At 39.4% G+C, this 13,896-nt stretch overlaps 1 protein-coding gene across 5 annotated transcripts in view; it reads right to left on the bottom strand.

The window, feature by feature from the left end:
• nalcn (sodium leak channel, non-selective) overlaps positions 1 to 13,896 on the bottom strand; it is a 126,960-nt gene that overhangs the window by 56,810 nt on the left and 56,254 nt on the right. For all 5 annotated transcript variants that reach the window (XM_036139063.1, XM_036139062.1, XM_036139061.1 and 2 more), the window contains 3 exons: positions 10,063 to 10,254; positions 8,176 to 8,313; positions 7,076 to 7,150 (listed from right to left, as the gene is read on the bottom strand). In XM_036139063.1, the coding sequence (XP_035994956.1) occupies positions 7,076 to 7,150; positions 8,176 to 8,313; positions 10,063 to 10,254 (405 nt within the window). The remainder of the gene's footprint in view (positions 1 to 7,075; positions 7,151 to 8,175; positions 8,314 to 10,062; positions 10,255 to 13,896) is intronic.

The raw sequence follows: 13,896 nt of genomic DNA, 5'->3' as shown, positions 1-13,896 counted from the left end.
CACTTCACCATAAATCAGTCATGAGCAGGATTTCAAACAGAGGATTTAAGAAAAATATTTAGACAAAACTGTTTAAGATTCAGGGACCACATGCAGAGTGCTTAAGTAAGACCTAAAATTAGAGGTGCAGTTTTTACATGAAAACAAAACTATGTAAGCTGCCACTGCTCTGGAGGAAAAGCATGTTGGAGTTCGACTGAGAATAGCGTCAGAACAGCTGGATAAGCCAGTGAAATGCTCCAAGAATGTAGCCTGGTCCAATGAGAGCAACACTGAAGTCTTTGGACGTCGTTGCACACACCATGTTTGGAGGAGAAATGGTAATGCCTTTCATCCCAAAAACCGTGCTGTTGAAACTTGGGACTTAAACTTATACTTTATTATCATTCAACTGCACATGTCAATGTACATTTGAGCAAAATGTCATTGCAGAGGCTCTGAGTAAAACAGAAGACAAAAAAGAAACACAAGTATTTGTCGGAAATGTAGCAGTAAAAGCATGTAGCAGTAAACCGAAAAAATAGACTGTATATGTACAGATGTACATCATAGTGGTCAGCTGTTTTTCAGGACACAGAAACTGGCAGATATAATTTAGCTGAAGGATGGATGAATGGAGATTTGCACCCCTAGATAAAAGTCTGTAGATGAAATAAAGAATTTTCAAAAATACAATGATCCCACACGGCGAAGGAAGCTCTCAACTGGTTTCGGAGAAAGAAAATGAAGCTGCTATAATGGCCAAGGTAATCAACTGAGCTGGATTCAACAAAAAATCTACGGAAAGAACTGAATATGTATAAAGAAGAATCCCCCCCCCCCCCCCCACAAGAATGGGTCAAACTCTCACCTGTCCAAGATATGTGACCAGTTTCCCCATAGCGGTGATATACTGAAGGTGTCAAAGCCTCAAGCGTCAAATACATTTCAGTAAGTGTGTTCAGTATTGATTCCCAGAGTCATTTCTCCTTATTCCTGATAATCAATAGAGCCATTTGTGTTGATATCTTTGAACTGCTTAAGGTGTTACTGACATCTGCTGTAAATCTTTATGTAGGGTCACAGCAACATGGAGTGTAACAATGTGTTTCATCCCCTTTTTAGCGCTCTACCGGTCATTTTGATATGACCAAAAGAAAAGAAAAAAATACATAGGAATGAGGAATATCAGTACGTTAGTAAAGTCCGGCATCAACCGCTAGGTACAAATAATACCTTACTGGTCCTGTAATTGGTTTCTTGTAAGCATTTCTAGGAAAATGTGTTATATCTGTCACATGTTAAATGTTTGCTAAATTCCTGTCCTGTGGGTGGGTGATTACCATCAAGGATTTATATATAGTCAGTCTCTGCACCCGTGATTGAAGCGGCAGTAAAATAGGCAATTTTACAGTCACTGCACCTAATCAGTCGACTGTGGGAGGGAAATAACCTGTCCAAGGAACTGAGGCCTGTCAGCCAGCTATTAGGGCATACTGACTGTACGCAATAATCATCTGAGCATGTGTCCCTGACAATGATAAAGCTGATTAGATTCTTTTAGATTTTAAATGGACATAAATCGAAGACCAATTCTTTTAACTGCCAACATTTTTCTCTGTGAAGATTTAAAACTGCTACTTCTCCTCGAAGATTTTGTACGCTGCAGGACTTAATCTGCAATTTCAACACACAATCTGCTTCTTAAATTTGAGCACACAGCATCAGGAACCTTGCCTTGGTGTGAAAGTCCATGCCTTTTTTGATTTCTGTTTCTTTAAACAAACATGTTTTTAATTAATTGCCAACTTTTAGAGCTGAGCCTTAAACATAACTGAAAGGAAATACTCAACCTTGTTCATAATATAGGCATAATTCAACCTTGTCACTCATCGCAGAGAATAAACACAAAGCGCTCAGCTTTTAATCAAAATGGATTTGTCACAACAAGCAAAAATGTCAGCCAAGCAGCAGCCAGATCTGTAAGCACTTTAGATGTTGGGGAGGCAGAAATGTCATTTTTAAATGCATTACTTGAAGTACTTTCCTGTTTTTTTGTTTTTTGTTTTTTTTTGTTATGTTTCTGAAATGCAGAGAGAACAATAGTCCCCCTCTCTCTTGGTAATTAGCAGCACTTTATTTCTAAAGCTTGATTCTTAGTTTTATGTTTAATTTATGCAGTCTGTACTGCAGCCCACACAACTGACCTGTGGGGTTATGAGCATTTGAAATTATACACTGATGTGTCTGCGAAAAACTCAGTGGGTGATGGATATTCTATGCCTTTGTGTCAAGCTACTTTGTGTAATTAAATCTGACAGCAGCTATAAAAATGCTAGTTTGGACCAGCAGCAATTATGCTTGTTTTTTTTCCTTTCTTTTTCTAATTTTTAAACCCTTATTTATACAAGTAGTGTCAATGAGAGACGAGTTCCCATTTACAATAGGCCTGTTTTCTTTAAGTTGGGACATGTGAAGACAGGTAAAGAGACAAAACACTTCCCTAAACCTGCTCATGAAAATAAATAAATAAACAAATAAATAAACAAATTATATATATACACATACATAAACAATGGAAATAATGGAAATCAAGTGTTTCAATCCCTTCCATATCAAAAGGTATATTATATCTAGCAACTAGGTGTGTGGACTGTTTGTGAGAATTACCCATTATTTGTGAAATAATGGGTCATTCTCAGAGCTCAGGGACTTAACATTCAAGACATTTACTTGCTCCTAAATATCCCACAGTGAACTGTATTATAACACAAATTAAGTGATTGGGAATGACAGTAACTCAGCCACAAAGTGGTAAGACACAAACTAATGGAGAGGGGGCAGCATGGTGATTTTGGACAATCCCATGCTCCCAACTTTGTGGAAACAGTTTAGAGATGGCCCTTTCCTCTTCCAACATGGCTGTTTACCGGTGCACAAAGCAAGGTGCATAAAGACATGTGAACCTCTACCTGTCAGAACAGCTTTAGGATGAATTAGAGCAGAGACTGAAAGCCAGGCTTTCTTGTCCAACACCAGCATTTGACCTGGCAGATGTGCTTCTGGAAGAATGTTTTGTGATTGTAAACATCACATTAAATTTGGGCCTATAAGGATACGTTTTAAAGCTGGTGAAGATTCTCAGTCATCCAGGTCATGGTCATTCCAAAAAAAGTAAAAAACAAAGCAACTGGACTTGTTTTCCGTAGTTGAAGACGTTTTGCTTCCTCTCCAGGAAGCTTTCTCAATGGGGTACCGCGCACGTGACGTCACTGTCTCAAGAGCAATGCCCCTTTTGCCGCTTAGGTAGGGCACACAGGAGAGAACGCACGGATAACCCAGCTATTACAAGCGCAACAGAACCAGCGATATGACCGACTTTACAGCCGTTAAACTTTCCCAAGACGATGTCCCAGGCGCACGGTTTACTGGTCGCACTGTCGAAGAACACACCAACCTTCAGCTCAAACGATGGCTTGAGTGTCGAGGGCTTAAAAAGACTGGAAAACTGGCCGAGTTGATGAACGGTAAGCTTTGTTTTTTTTTCCTGCGCGGCGATCATGGCAGCGTCGGCCGTTTTTTTTTTTTTGTTGTTGTTTGCAATCACCGTCCAGGAATGGGTATATGTTTAATGTTTGTCTCATTTGAAATGTTTTTGAGTAAGCCTGGTAGCAGGCTATCATGTTAGCGCCTGCTACCATGATAGCCTATATGCTGTCATGGTAGCAGGTGCTACTTTATTAACATGTCGGCCACCAAAATACTCTTACCTTGACTTGATGTCGCTGGAATTGGGTCAGGATGTTCTTCGGTTGTGCCCTTTCCTCCAACAAAATGCTTGCTACATATGTACTTGAATTTGGTAACTTTTTCCGAGTTGAACTGTTGTGTAGGCCGACCGCCCCGGTGTACCAAGCGCACACATTTCTCCTTGGCAGTCTTGAAGAAAACATCCTTCATATGCGGCCGATCAGCGTAACTCGAGTCGCTGTTGCCCGTTCCATAGCAACAATGTTTAAAAACCATGGTCTTAGATTTGGAAAAAGCAGTCGTTTACAGAGTAAAACCTAGGCTAACGCACGTCTCTTTTACAGCAAAACAGCGGCGGGTTTCCGGAGTTTGCCCCACTGCGTACCACGTGATGTGACGTCATCGTGACGTTGTGTTTCTAAAAATAGCTCGCGCGCGGTACCCCATTCAAAAAGTCTGGAGTAATGTGGAATAACAAGCTTTATACAATTGGCAAACAAAGGCCTTGTAATGGCTTAGATAACATGCAACTGCATCTGCTGGCTTAATGGCTTTAACGACCGCCCGTTACTAAGGGGTGGTCCTGTTTCGGTTGAATTTGCATTAAAATATTGGCTATATTAACAAGTATGTTTAGCAGAGTCAATGCTTTATAGCCTAAGAAGAGTGTACCAACTGTGAAGCACGGTTGTGGAGGCTTTATGTTGTGAGGTGGTTTCACTTACACTGGCAAACCAGACTGGTCATTTATAGCACTCTCGCTTTAATTCTACTCATTATCGATCTGGGACTGCTTCCATCGAATGCGTTCAGGGAAAGGAGGAATATTCAGCAGAACTTGCTGAGCTGATTGGGAGAAGCGACATCTAGTGCCTGCTTACCAAAGGTTGATTTTAGCCAATCACGGTATCAATTGAAAGTATTGTAAGCAGCAGGTGCCATAAGAAACCACAAGTAATGCTGGTCAAGGCACTTTTTGCTGTTCTTCTTTCAAAGATAAAATTGTGGATTCTGAGACAAAAAATATATGATAGCAGCTACGCATTCGTCCTCCTGCGCTGCCATGCTTATGTTGGTTCAGCTGTGGGCTCACCACCTATTGCTTTCGTCACAGGTGTATGTCCCGCCTTAAACCATATTACTGCAACGTGATTGGCCGGCTTGTTCTGGGTCGGTCCTCAAATAGTTGAGGGCGAGAGCAGAACAAGATTGAATCTTGGGTGTTTGTGAACGCACAGACCACGTGAAATCAGCTTACAAGCAAAATTAGGGCTCAATGGCAATGCATTACATAACGTAAACAAAATAATGAATATGAATAAGCTCTAAATTGTCTAAATTAACCTCAACTTGATAACTAGATGGTTTAAACTCAGACACAAGCACTGGATAAAACAGAAATAAACTTTTGGATTTCTTCCTCACAGCCCCAATGTCAACATTATTGATACTTTTTGGACTGTTTTTAAAAGCTAAGTAAGCCAAGGAAGCCAACAAATTGAATTTAACTCTGTCAGAAAGGGTGGTGAAACATCTGGTCATAATTCTGCCAGAAATCAGCTAATGGCTACAAAAATACTGTGGTTGACTGTTAGTTTGCGAGGAGAAATGCAAATATTTATCAGTGGGGGTGTATGCACACTGTATTGGAGCCTCTACGTATAATATTGACACTGGGTTGGATAAAGATAAAATTTACAAATGTCAAGATACATCTATATAAACATAGCTGCAAAACTATTGGAACTTTTAAATTCAGGAATATATGCTATAGCAGGGGTCACCAACATGAGGTGCCCACAAGCCTGTTTTTAAAAAAAAGCACAATCCTCCAGTTAGCTGCATCTAAAACTTTATTTTATTCCGTTACTCTTCTTGTTTAAGCACACTTGCATTTATATAGACTTAAAAATGACAATATCCATAACAAAGCATGAAAAATTTGTTCATTTTACATAAAATTAAAGGCTTGATCTGACTCTTCTAGTTCAAAGGTCAGTACTGGTGGCTCTCAGTTTCAAAAAGGTTGGTGACCCCTGTGCTACATTTTCAACCATTTCCAACCTCTCAGGCCAAGTAAAAACTTGTGCATCAACTAAGGAACATTGGGATAAGAAAGATCAAGTCATTTGTGGTCAATATAACAAATCTGCTGTATGGCATTCCTCTGACACTTTTTCAACTGGCACCAGTACTTGATTATATGGCATTATCATCTGCTGAACCATTAACTGTGCCTTTGATGGACATTTTGTATTGAGAGGCTCAAGATAAAGTAACCTTTGCAGTGTTGTCTAAGGTTTTGTCTGCTGCTAACAATTAAATGTAGAGACATGGAGTGGAATGCATCTGGCAGTGAACAGCAACACGGTTAATAAGAAGAAGCAGATTTTGTGTAGTCGGTGCAATAGCACAAGTAGAAATGCAGCCTAAGACCGCCTTAAAAAAGATCAGTAAGGTGCAAAATAAAACAAGAGAGGCAGATTAAAAGCAGTTTGATTGGCATGGTAAAAAGCTAAAGGCTAGAGATCAAAGCAAAACAACCTTTTAAATGAACAACCAGTGGATGAATTAACTCAAGAAAAAAGATTTTCTGAGCATTTTACCCTGACAATGTTCAAGCTGATTAGCTTCTTATTTAAAGTGCAGATTCTAAATTGCCACAAAGAGAGACCAATTTCCTTAAACTCCCCACATTTTATCTACATTGATTTAAAACAAGTGCTTCTCCTTTCAGATTTGTCTGCCACAGCACTTAGTTTGCGTTTCCTGACAGCAAAAACTGTGGATGAATTAACTTAAGGAAAAAAAAAATCTATGATTCCTAAGACCCCTAAATATCCATCATTCACCCAAAAGCAACAACTGGTAGTAAATACTCTCCTTACTGAGCTGTTTTAAGTCTAAATTATTGCAGAGATGTCCTAATTTTGTATAAGGAAAAGAATCTGGGGAAAAAAATGCAACTTTCAGTCAAGCAGCATTACTTTCTCAACTTAAAGTCAGGCCTTGCAGCTGCAGAATGGTAATTCATCTTACAGCAAAACCAGGTTATAACCGCAGGCAAGATTTAGGATTTCAGAAACGATGTCTTTGAAACTTTTGAGATTAAGCAGTTGCTTTGTATCTGACAGAGGGTTAAAAGTAAAATCAAATGAAAAACAAAAAAGCTAAAAATCTTTACCTCCCGTATAAAATCCATTAGCTTACTAATGTAATTAGTGATATAAAAAGGGGTATTTTTGATAACCATGCGTTATACACTAAAATATAATTAGTATGACTATTTCCCACACAGTTGCTACTACAAATCTCTAGTATAAAGAAATGTAAATGTTTTTTTTACCTGTTTGAGCTTCTTCAGGTCTTCATCCAACTCGAGATTGTCCAAGATAACAGCCACAAAAAGACTCAGCAGAATCTAAAAGGCAACACGAGAGATTACAGGCGCAGCTGCTGCATGTGAGCTTGTTACAATATGTTAATGTCATAATTACCATCATAATAAAAAATGACAACGCAGTCTTTGTACATATTTTCACCGTGCATAGTCGGCATTGTATTTGTATTTGTAGCTTGTTCTGCCCTGGAAGACATCCTGTCTGTCTGGAGAGAGACGTGAGTCATCCCGAGACTTTTTGTGCTGTCTGATGTCTCCTTGGATCAGAGGCCCAAGCAGTGAAATGTCAACGCTTCTTACGCCTGCGAGTCTGATTATCTGTGATTAGTTGTGCCACTTGAGTGAACGAAAGCAGAGGCTGCTACTAAATGACCGCATGAGATAAGAAAAATCAGGCATTTATACGACCCTTTCCTCTTGTACAGGTCTTTGCAAAAGCGCCTAGACTGCTTGAACTTAAACATAAACCTCAATGCATTTTCCTGGGACTTTATATGCTAGTGCAGTGTAGTGTAGTAGAACATTGGGAAGTGGGAGAAATGAAAATGATACATGGTTTTCAATCATGTTAACAAATAAAAATCTGAGAAGTGTGGTATGCACAAGTATTCCTCCCCTCTATTCTGACACCCCCAAAAAACAATTGTTTTCAAAAGCCAACTAGAGATTAGTCCACCTGTGTATATTTTATTTTCAGCATAGATCCAGCTGTTCTTTCAAGACCTAAATGTTTACATACCCTCCATCCAATCTGACTAAAATTGAGCTACATTGCAAAGAACAACGGGCAAAAATCTAAATCTCCAGAAAGATTTAGATGCATGCTTTGCTGCTACTTCACAATTATGTCTTGGTCTATCACACAAATTCGGTCAGTACAGGTAGCCCTTTCTATGACACAGTACCGGTGAAGTAGTTCTCCGTTCCAAAAACGTTGGTGATCCCTGGCATAGAATACGCCCGCGTATACAAATGAGCTAGCTGCTAAAGTCAAATTGCTTTCTAGTTTCTTCGACACAATAAAAGCTGCACATTGTTTTTCTCACCAGGGTAGCAAACAGATGGTAGAGGATGAAGTAAATGGCTACGACTGGAGCCCACATATGACCTACAGCCACCAGAGTCTGGTCCATGACATCTATCCAGCCCTCCTGGGTTAAGATCTGGAACATGGACATGAACGCCTACAGGGAGAAAAGCATATGATAACAGAAGAAAGCAGAAGACTTGAGAGTGAAACAGACAGCCCAGAAGACCAGAGCGGTAAAGAAAGGGAGAGAAAAATAAACCCGAGGAGGAAACTGCATGGACAGACACATTTGACATTTTAAACCCACTTTTTTCACAAGAGAGCAAATATTACTCGGCTGCGGCATGAGTTCCCCTCTGACCAACTATTCTATCCTGGCAAACAGATGTGAGTCAGGGAGCGTAGAGAGGAAGTGAGGACATGGACATATTTTCTTGACTGCAGAGGTCAGGTTAAGAGTAAGGAACAACCAGCTGTGAGACGGTGGCCCCTGAGGTCAAACGCCGCCCTTGTACTTTATCTCTTTTTGTCAGCGGCCCTGCGCCCTCAACCCTTCCCACCTGCTGCCGTGTCCGGGTCACAGGCAGTAAAGCTAAACCCCAAGACATTGCGTGCCCACAGCAAAGACAGTCAGGCATCCTTAACTGTGACACGTCTTTGTACATGGATGAACATACATGCGTGTGTGGAACAGCAGAAGCAGAGAAGAAAATGATAGAGAGAAGGGTAATACAGCACACAAGTGGCAGCTGTTCACAAGCAGCCTTTCATGTCCCGCTTGCCTAAGATCAGTGAAATGTTGGAAGGCAGAGGGGGGAAAAAAGAAAAAAAAACAGAAGGTGGAAAGTTGTCGCTAATGAGAGAGAAAGATAAGTTTGTGAGCACTTAGAAATCAAAGGCGGTAGCACATCTGTCGTCCCATCATGCACCCCGTCATCAGCACCCGCAGGCCTGCGAATCGCTTGTTTGAGGTGCCGTTGAAAGAACTCTTGAAACTTTAAACCTTGGTTTGGTGTTTTTCATTTGTTCCCAATCTCTGAATATTTGAGCATAAACTAGAGAGCACTACAGAGGTGTGTGAAATGTATGTTACCCAACACTGAATGTGAGCAACTTCTTAATTTTAACATTAACAAATCTGAACTTTCTATATGCACCAAGTGGCTCATGTAATTCTTGGGACACTAGACAGAGTGTCCTAACTTGTTTTCAGTCCGATAACAAGTTAGTCTCAAAAGCAATGTGTTTGTAGCCTCATAACCAATTTGCTTGATTCTAACAAACTATCTAGAAATACAAAACAACAAGAAATTTGGACATAAAATCCCCAAATGAAAGAATGTACACATTCTTTACATGTAAGAATTTTTCTTATAATTATTGCATCAAGAGATCAAAAATGACTAACATCTGTGAGACAATAGCAGCAAAAAATTTAAAGAGAAACAGTGAAATGTATGATTGGCCGAGAAAGTTCACTGAAATTCAGTAGGATTGAGGGGTTTAAATGGTTAGTGCTGGAGACAATAAACATAAAGTGCTTCTAAACTAAGTTCTCTAAAAATATGAAGTGAATGTTTTTATTTGCAGAGAATGGTTACATTTCAGATCATATTGCAGCGGAATAAAAAAAATATATATTTATATGGAAAACATGAATGCAGACTGACAAATGAAGCTTCCAAACATAATACTTCTCTACCTTTAAGACACAATTTAGCAAGTTATATTCAAGTCATTAAGCACAAACAAACAAAAAAAAACAACTGAACATTTAACTGTTAAATGTTTTGGAATTTCTTTGCCTGAATAAACTTTAGGTCTGTGGTGGTATCAGTTTGCAATGACATGCTTTAGAAGTTTAGTTTTTTGTGGCCGAGGTGTGAGGTGAGGAGTTGCTTACCCTTGGAAACGTTGTAAAGCGGTCCAGCTCCTCCACAAAGCAGAACATTTGCAAACTGATGGCTGACATGACGATAAGAAGGCTGGCTGTGAAGACCACCAGGCTGCCTAGCTTTTTACCTGGACCAAATATCTTATAGACAAAGTCCTCTAAAGCGGGAGAAATTTTTATCAGACGCACCACCCGTAGCACCTGAGGATGAGAAAGACAAACGTATGTCATGACTGCTGTATGTTCATTAGGTTTAATGTTTAGAATTACTAGTTTGCATAGCAAAATCAGAATGCAGTGTTTTTATTCATTACATATTATATATATATATATACACAAATATAGCCGAATGATCCGCATTAACAGTAGCAGTGTGGTGATTCTGCACTCCGTCAACAGATTCAGTCTCTATTTTGCTCGTGGGGACAAAAAAACCCAAAAGGTAATGTATCTTTGTCAAACTTTGATTGAAAATCCAGAGAGTAGCTATTGATCAAAGTCTTCAGCGTAATGCTTCTGGCCAAAGATTTTTCTTTATAATCCCACATTGAACCAGATTAATGACTGTCTTTGATTCCCTGGAAACACAGGCAAAAAAAAAAAAAAGACAATAAAGACAGGCTACTAGTTAAGAAGGAAATAAAAAGAGAATATACACTGCAAAAGTACTGCTGACAGAGGAAGCAGAAAGACACATATTCTCTCATACACTAAGAAGGCTACTTTCTTTTTTACAGATGCTTACTCTGGGGCGAGGAACAAAGCAGTTTTTGGGATGAGAGGCTGTTGGCGGCAACAATGGGTATTTTCTTAAAACGTGTATACGGCTAGACTAACTTGTAAAAGTATGAACAGCAAATTAATCACAATCTGTATTTCCACTGAGTTTTAAAGGACAAGTAATACGTAAGTATGTAAGCCCACAGAAACAGGAATGCGCTACAGTATATAGATGACTGCCTTGCATTCGTAACAAGATTTCCAAGCATGTCCAAGCATGTCACGATGGATGTCTAAAAGAATTTAAAATTATACCAGTACATTTGCTGCAAAGATCATCTGTGCAGAAAACGTATGTACAAAATAAACACAGAAAGGGAGGTTGATTTTCCCTTCACCCCCTAAAAAAAACAGACTGAGTGTTGTTTGTGAGCATAAACTTTGTCAGGTAAAGAATTGCTATCTTTTAGTTTTTTAAACATTTTATTGGTTTTCTGTACATATTGTCTGCTTATTACCACAAATTACGGAAAAAATAGTACCTGCTATTTTTGATTTATGCTCATGTGTCTAATTAGCTCTAAGTGACATTTTATGGCCAAACACCTCATTGTTGTTTGAAAGCAACAGTAGATAGACTCATGGTATTTGGTATTCTCCAAACATCATTGTGAGAGCTGCATTACAGTAGTGCAGGTAAACGTTCAGCAAATAATTAACTTATTATATCGAGAAAAGACACAACCACCGCATGGCTTGCTGATATAAAGTATTTTTGACAGCTGTCGAGAGAAGCGTGAGCGCTGAAGCCTGTGCTTACGAGCGTAACAATGCTGGTCAGAGCAGGCATAGATAGCGTATCATCTCTCCCAGTTTTTAAAATTCAGTTTTCGGTTTTCCCCACTGGGGTGAACTAAAGGCAGACTGGGCTCACAACAGAGTATATTTAAATCATTCCAGGGTGCAGCTTGTTAAGTCTCCAAACTACAGCACTCAGACAGCCTGTCTGACCTTCACCTCCTTAATTAATAAAGCACCATATCAATCTTTATTTTATGAACTTAAAATGAAGCTGAAGACTTTTGTCATGGGTGACCATTGGTTAATGTGGCCTGAGTTCCAAAAATAAGGCCATCACCCTCGGCTACCTTCGATTGTATTTCTGGCTTTCATCTTTTACTTTCTAATACTTCATCATACCAGGCGGGGGACAGATATAACTGTTTTGAGCTACAAATTTAAGAGGTAAAGTTATAAAAATGATTTAGCTTTCACCTGACTTCTTGCCTATAGGGGTAAAAAAAGCACAAGGGAGTGAGGAAGATGTTGGGGCATCATACAGGTAGAGGAGAGCCACAGATATTTATCCCCTAAGAGTGATCCATTAAATCTCTGCAAAAAGGTTTTTGGGGAAACATCAATATCTATCGAGGCCATTTTACATCACTGTCATTGGAATCTCAAAATGTATAAAGTATGACTAAAATCTGGTGGATTTTTAGAAAATCTCTTTTTATTCCTTCCCATTTCCTTATAAGCATTATGAAGAAATATAAAGAATCCAGAAGAAATAACTGCTTCAATTGTCACTGAATAATTGTGAATGAACGAATTGCAAATTAAAAGAGCCTATCCTGTACACCATCCCTGGTGGTCTAAATCTTATTTTAATTTAACGTAAGTATATTTTGAGTATGATACCTATATGACTAACCGAAGAAAATAATCAGAGGACAACCTTCCTGCTGTGTTTTCTGTGTATGCTTCGGCTATTGCTTTTTGCCAGACAAAGAAATGTCTGACACAAATCAGGACAGGTCAGTGTGTCACAATGTCGATGTGACACAAACAATTCATTTTGAGCTTACATCATCATCCCAATGCCGAATTGGGTTGCAACTAAAATCTTTCATAATGAAAAAGAAAGTTTTTTGTGGGTTCAGTGGGGTGATGAAAACTGTGAGTCAAAACTGTAAGCAGGGGCACGAGAGTCTGTGACATTTTGCTCTGGGATGTAATAAGTCTAACCTTTAGCACTGAAATGCCCCTCAGTTGGATACAACTGGAATGAAATGAAAGAAACACCAGACTAGGATTGCTGGGCCTGGTTTTGCTTCCTATTGCCAGGGCACAGTCGATTTCACCAAGGACCCTTTAGGTTAATTACTTGTGACTAAATGTCATTCGTTCAAACTTATACTTGGAAAGATATCAGCAGAGAAGTTGGAGAGAAAGGTTTTCCACTGAGAGAGCAGTAAGTTCATGGCTGCTCTTAAAACTCCACTAATTAGTCAGAAGCAGAGGACTGAGTGTGATTGCTAAAACTGATATGAAGGAACAGAAAGCTTTCTTGCAATACAAACATCTCTGGATGTGCACATAGTCATGGACGGGGGAGAGAGGTGATGGGTTAATGGTGATTTTACTGGGTTGAGCGGTTCAGTTCATCCATTTCTGTTGGGAATTTAAAATAAGGTAGCACAGTCGCTGCGCAGTAACAAGGTCCTGGGTTCAAATCCAGGCCTGGAGCCTTTCTGGATGGCGTTTGTATAATCTCCCAATGCAAGTGTAGGTTCTCTCCTGGTACAGCACCTTATTCCCAAAATCCAAACTATGTACTCTCGATAAACTGATCTCTCCAAATGAACTTAGAAGTACATGGTTAATTGTCTCTGTGTTCCCACATGATTGTCTGACAACCTCTCCAATGGACTGAAAATAAAAAAAGATAAGTCATCCGTAAAACCTTAGGTTCAGTTTGCCCTGAATTTGTATGTCATGAATGTGCTCACATCATTGCATTGCTAGAAATGCATTAATAGACGCCCATTTTCACCCGCCCAACATGGCTCCTCCCCACTCGGATCATGTTCATCCGGTTTAGTGATTCGACCGGCCTAGAATAGCCTGGAAGAGGGAAAAGCCTCCTGGGCGTTGCTTTACTCTCTGCTCCCCCGCCCCACTCCCTGTTTGCAACATTACTTTGTGAGAAATGGTAAATCACAAAAAATTAATAATTATAAATGAAAGAAAAAATACAAATAAAGTTTCTATAGCTCTATATGAGTTTCTTGGATATTGTTAAGGAGTAATCCACCTGGATAAGTATCTGGATCACACATC

Source organism: Fundulus heteroclitus, chromosome 7 (assembly GCF_011125445.2).
Source record: "Fundulus heteroclitus isolate FHET01 chromosome 7, MU-UCD_Fhet_4.1, whole genome shotgun sequence".
In the NCBI taxonomy this organism is placed as follows: domain Eukaryota; kingdom Metazoa; phylum Chordata; class Actinopteri; order Cyprinodontiformes; family Fundulidae; genus Fundulus; species Fundulus heteroclitus.
This window is presented reverse-complemented; position numbering and strand designations above follow the sequence as displayed.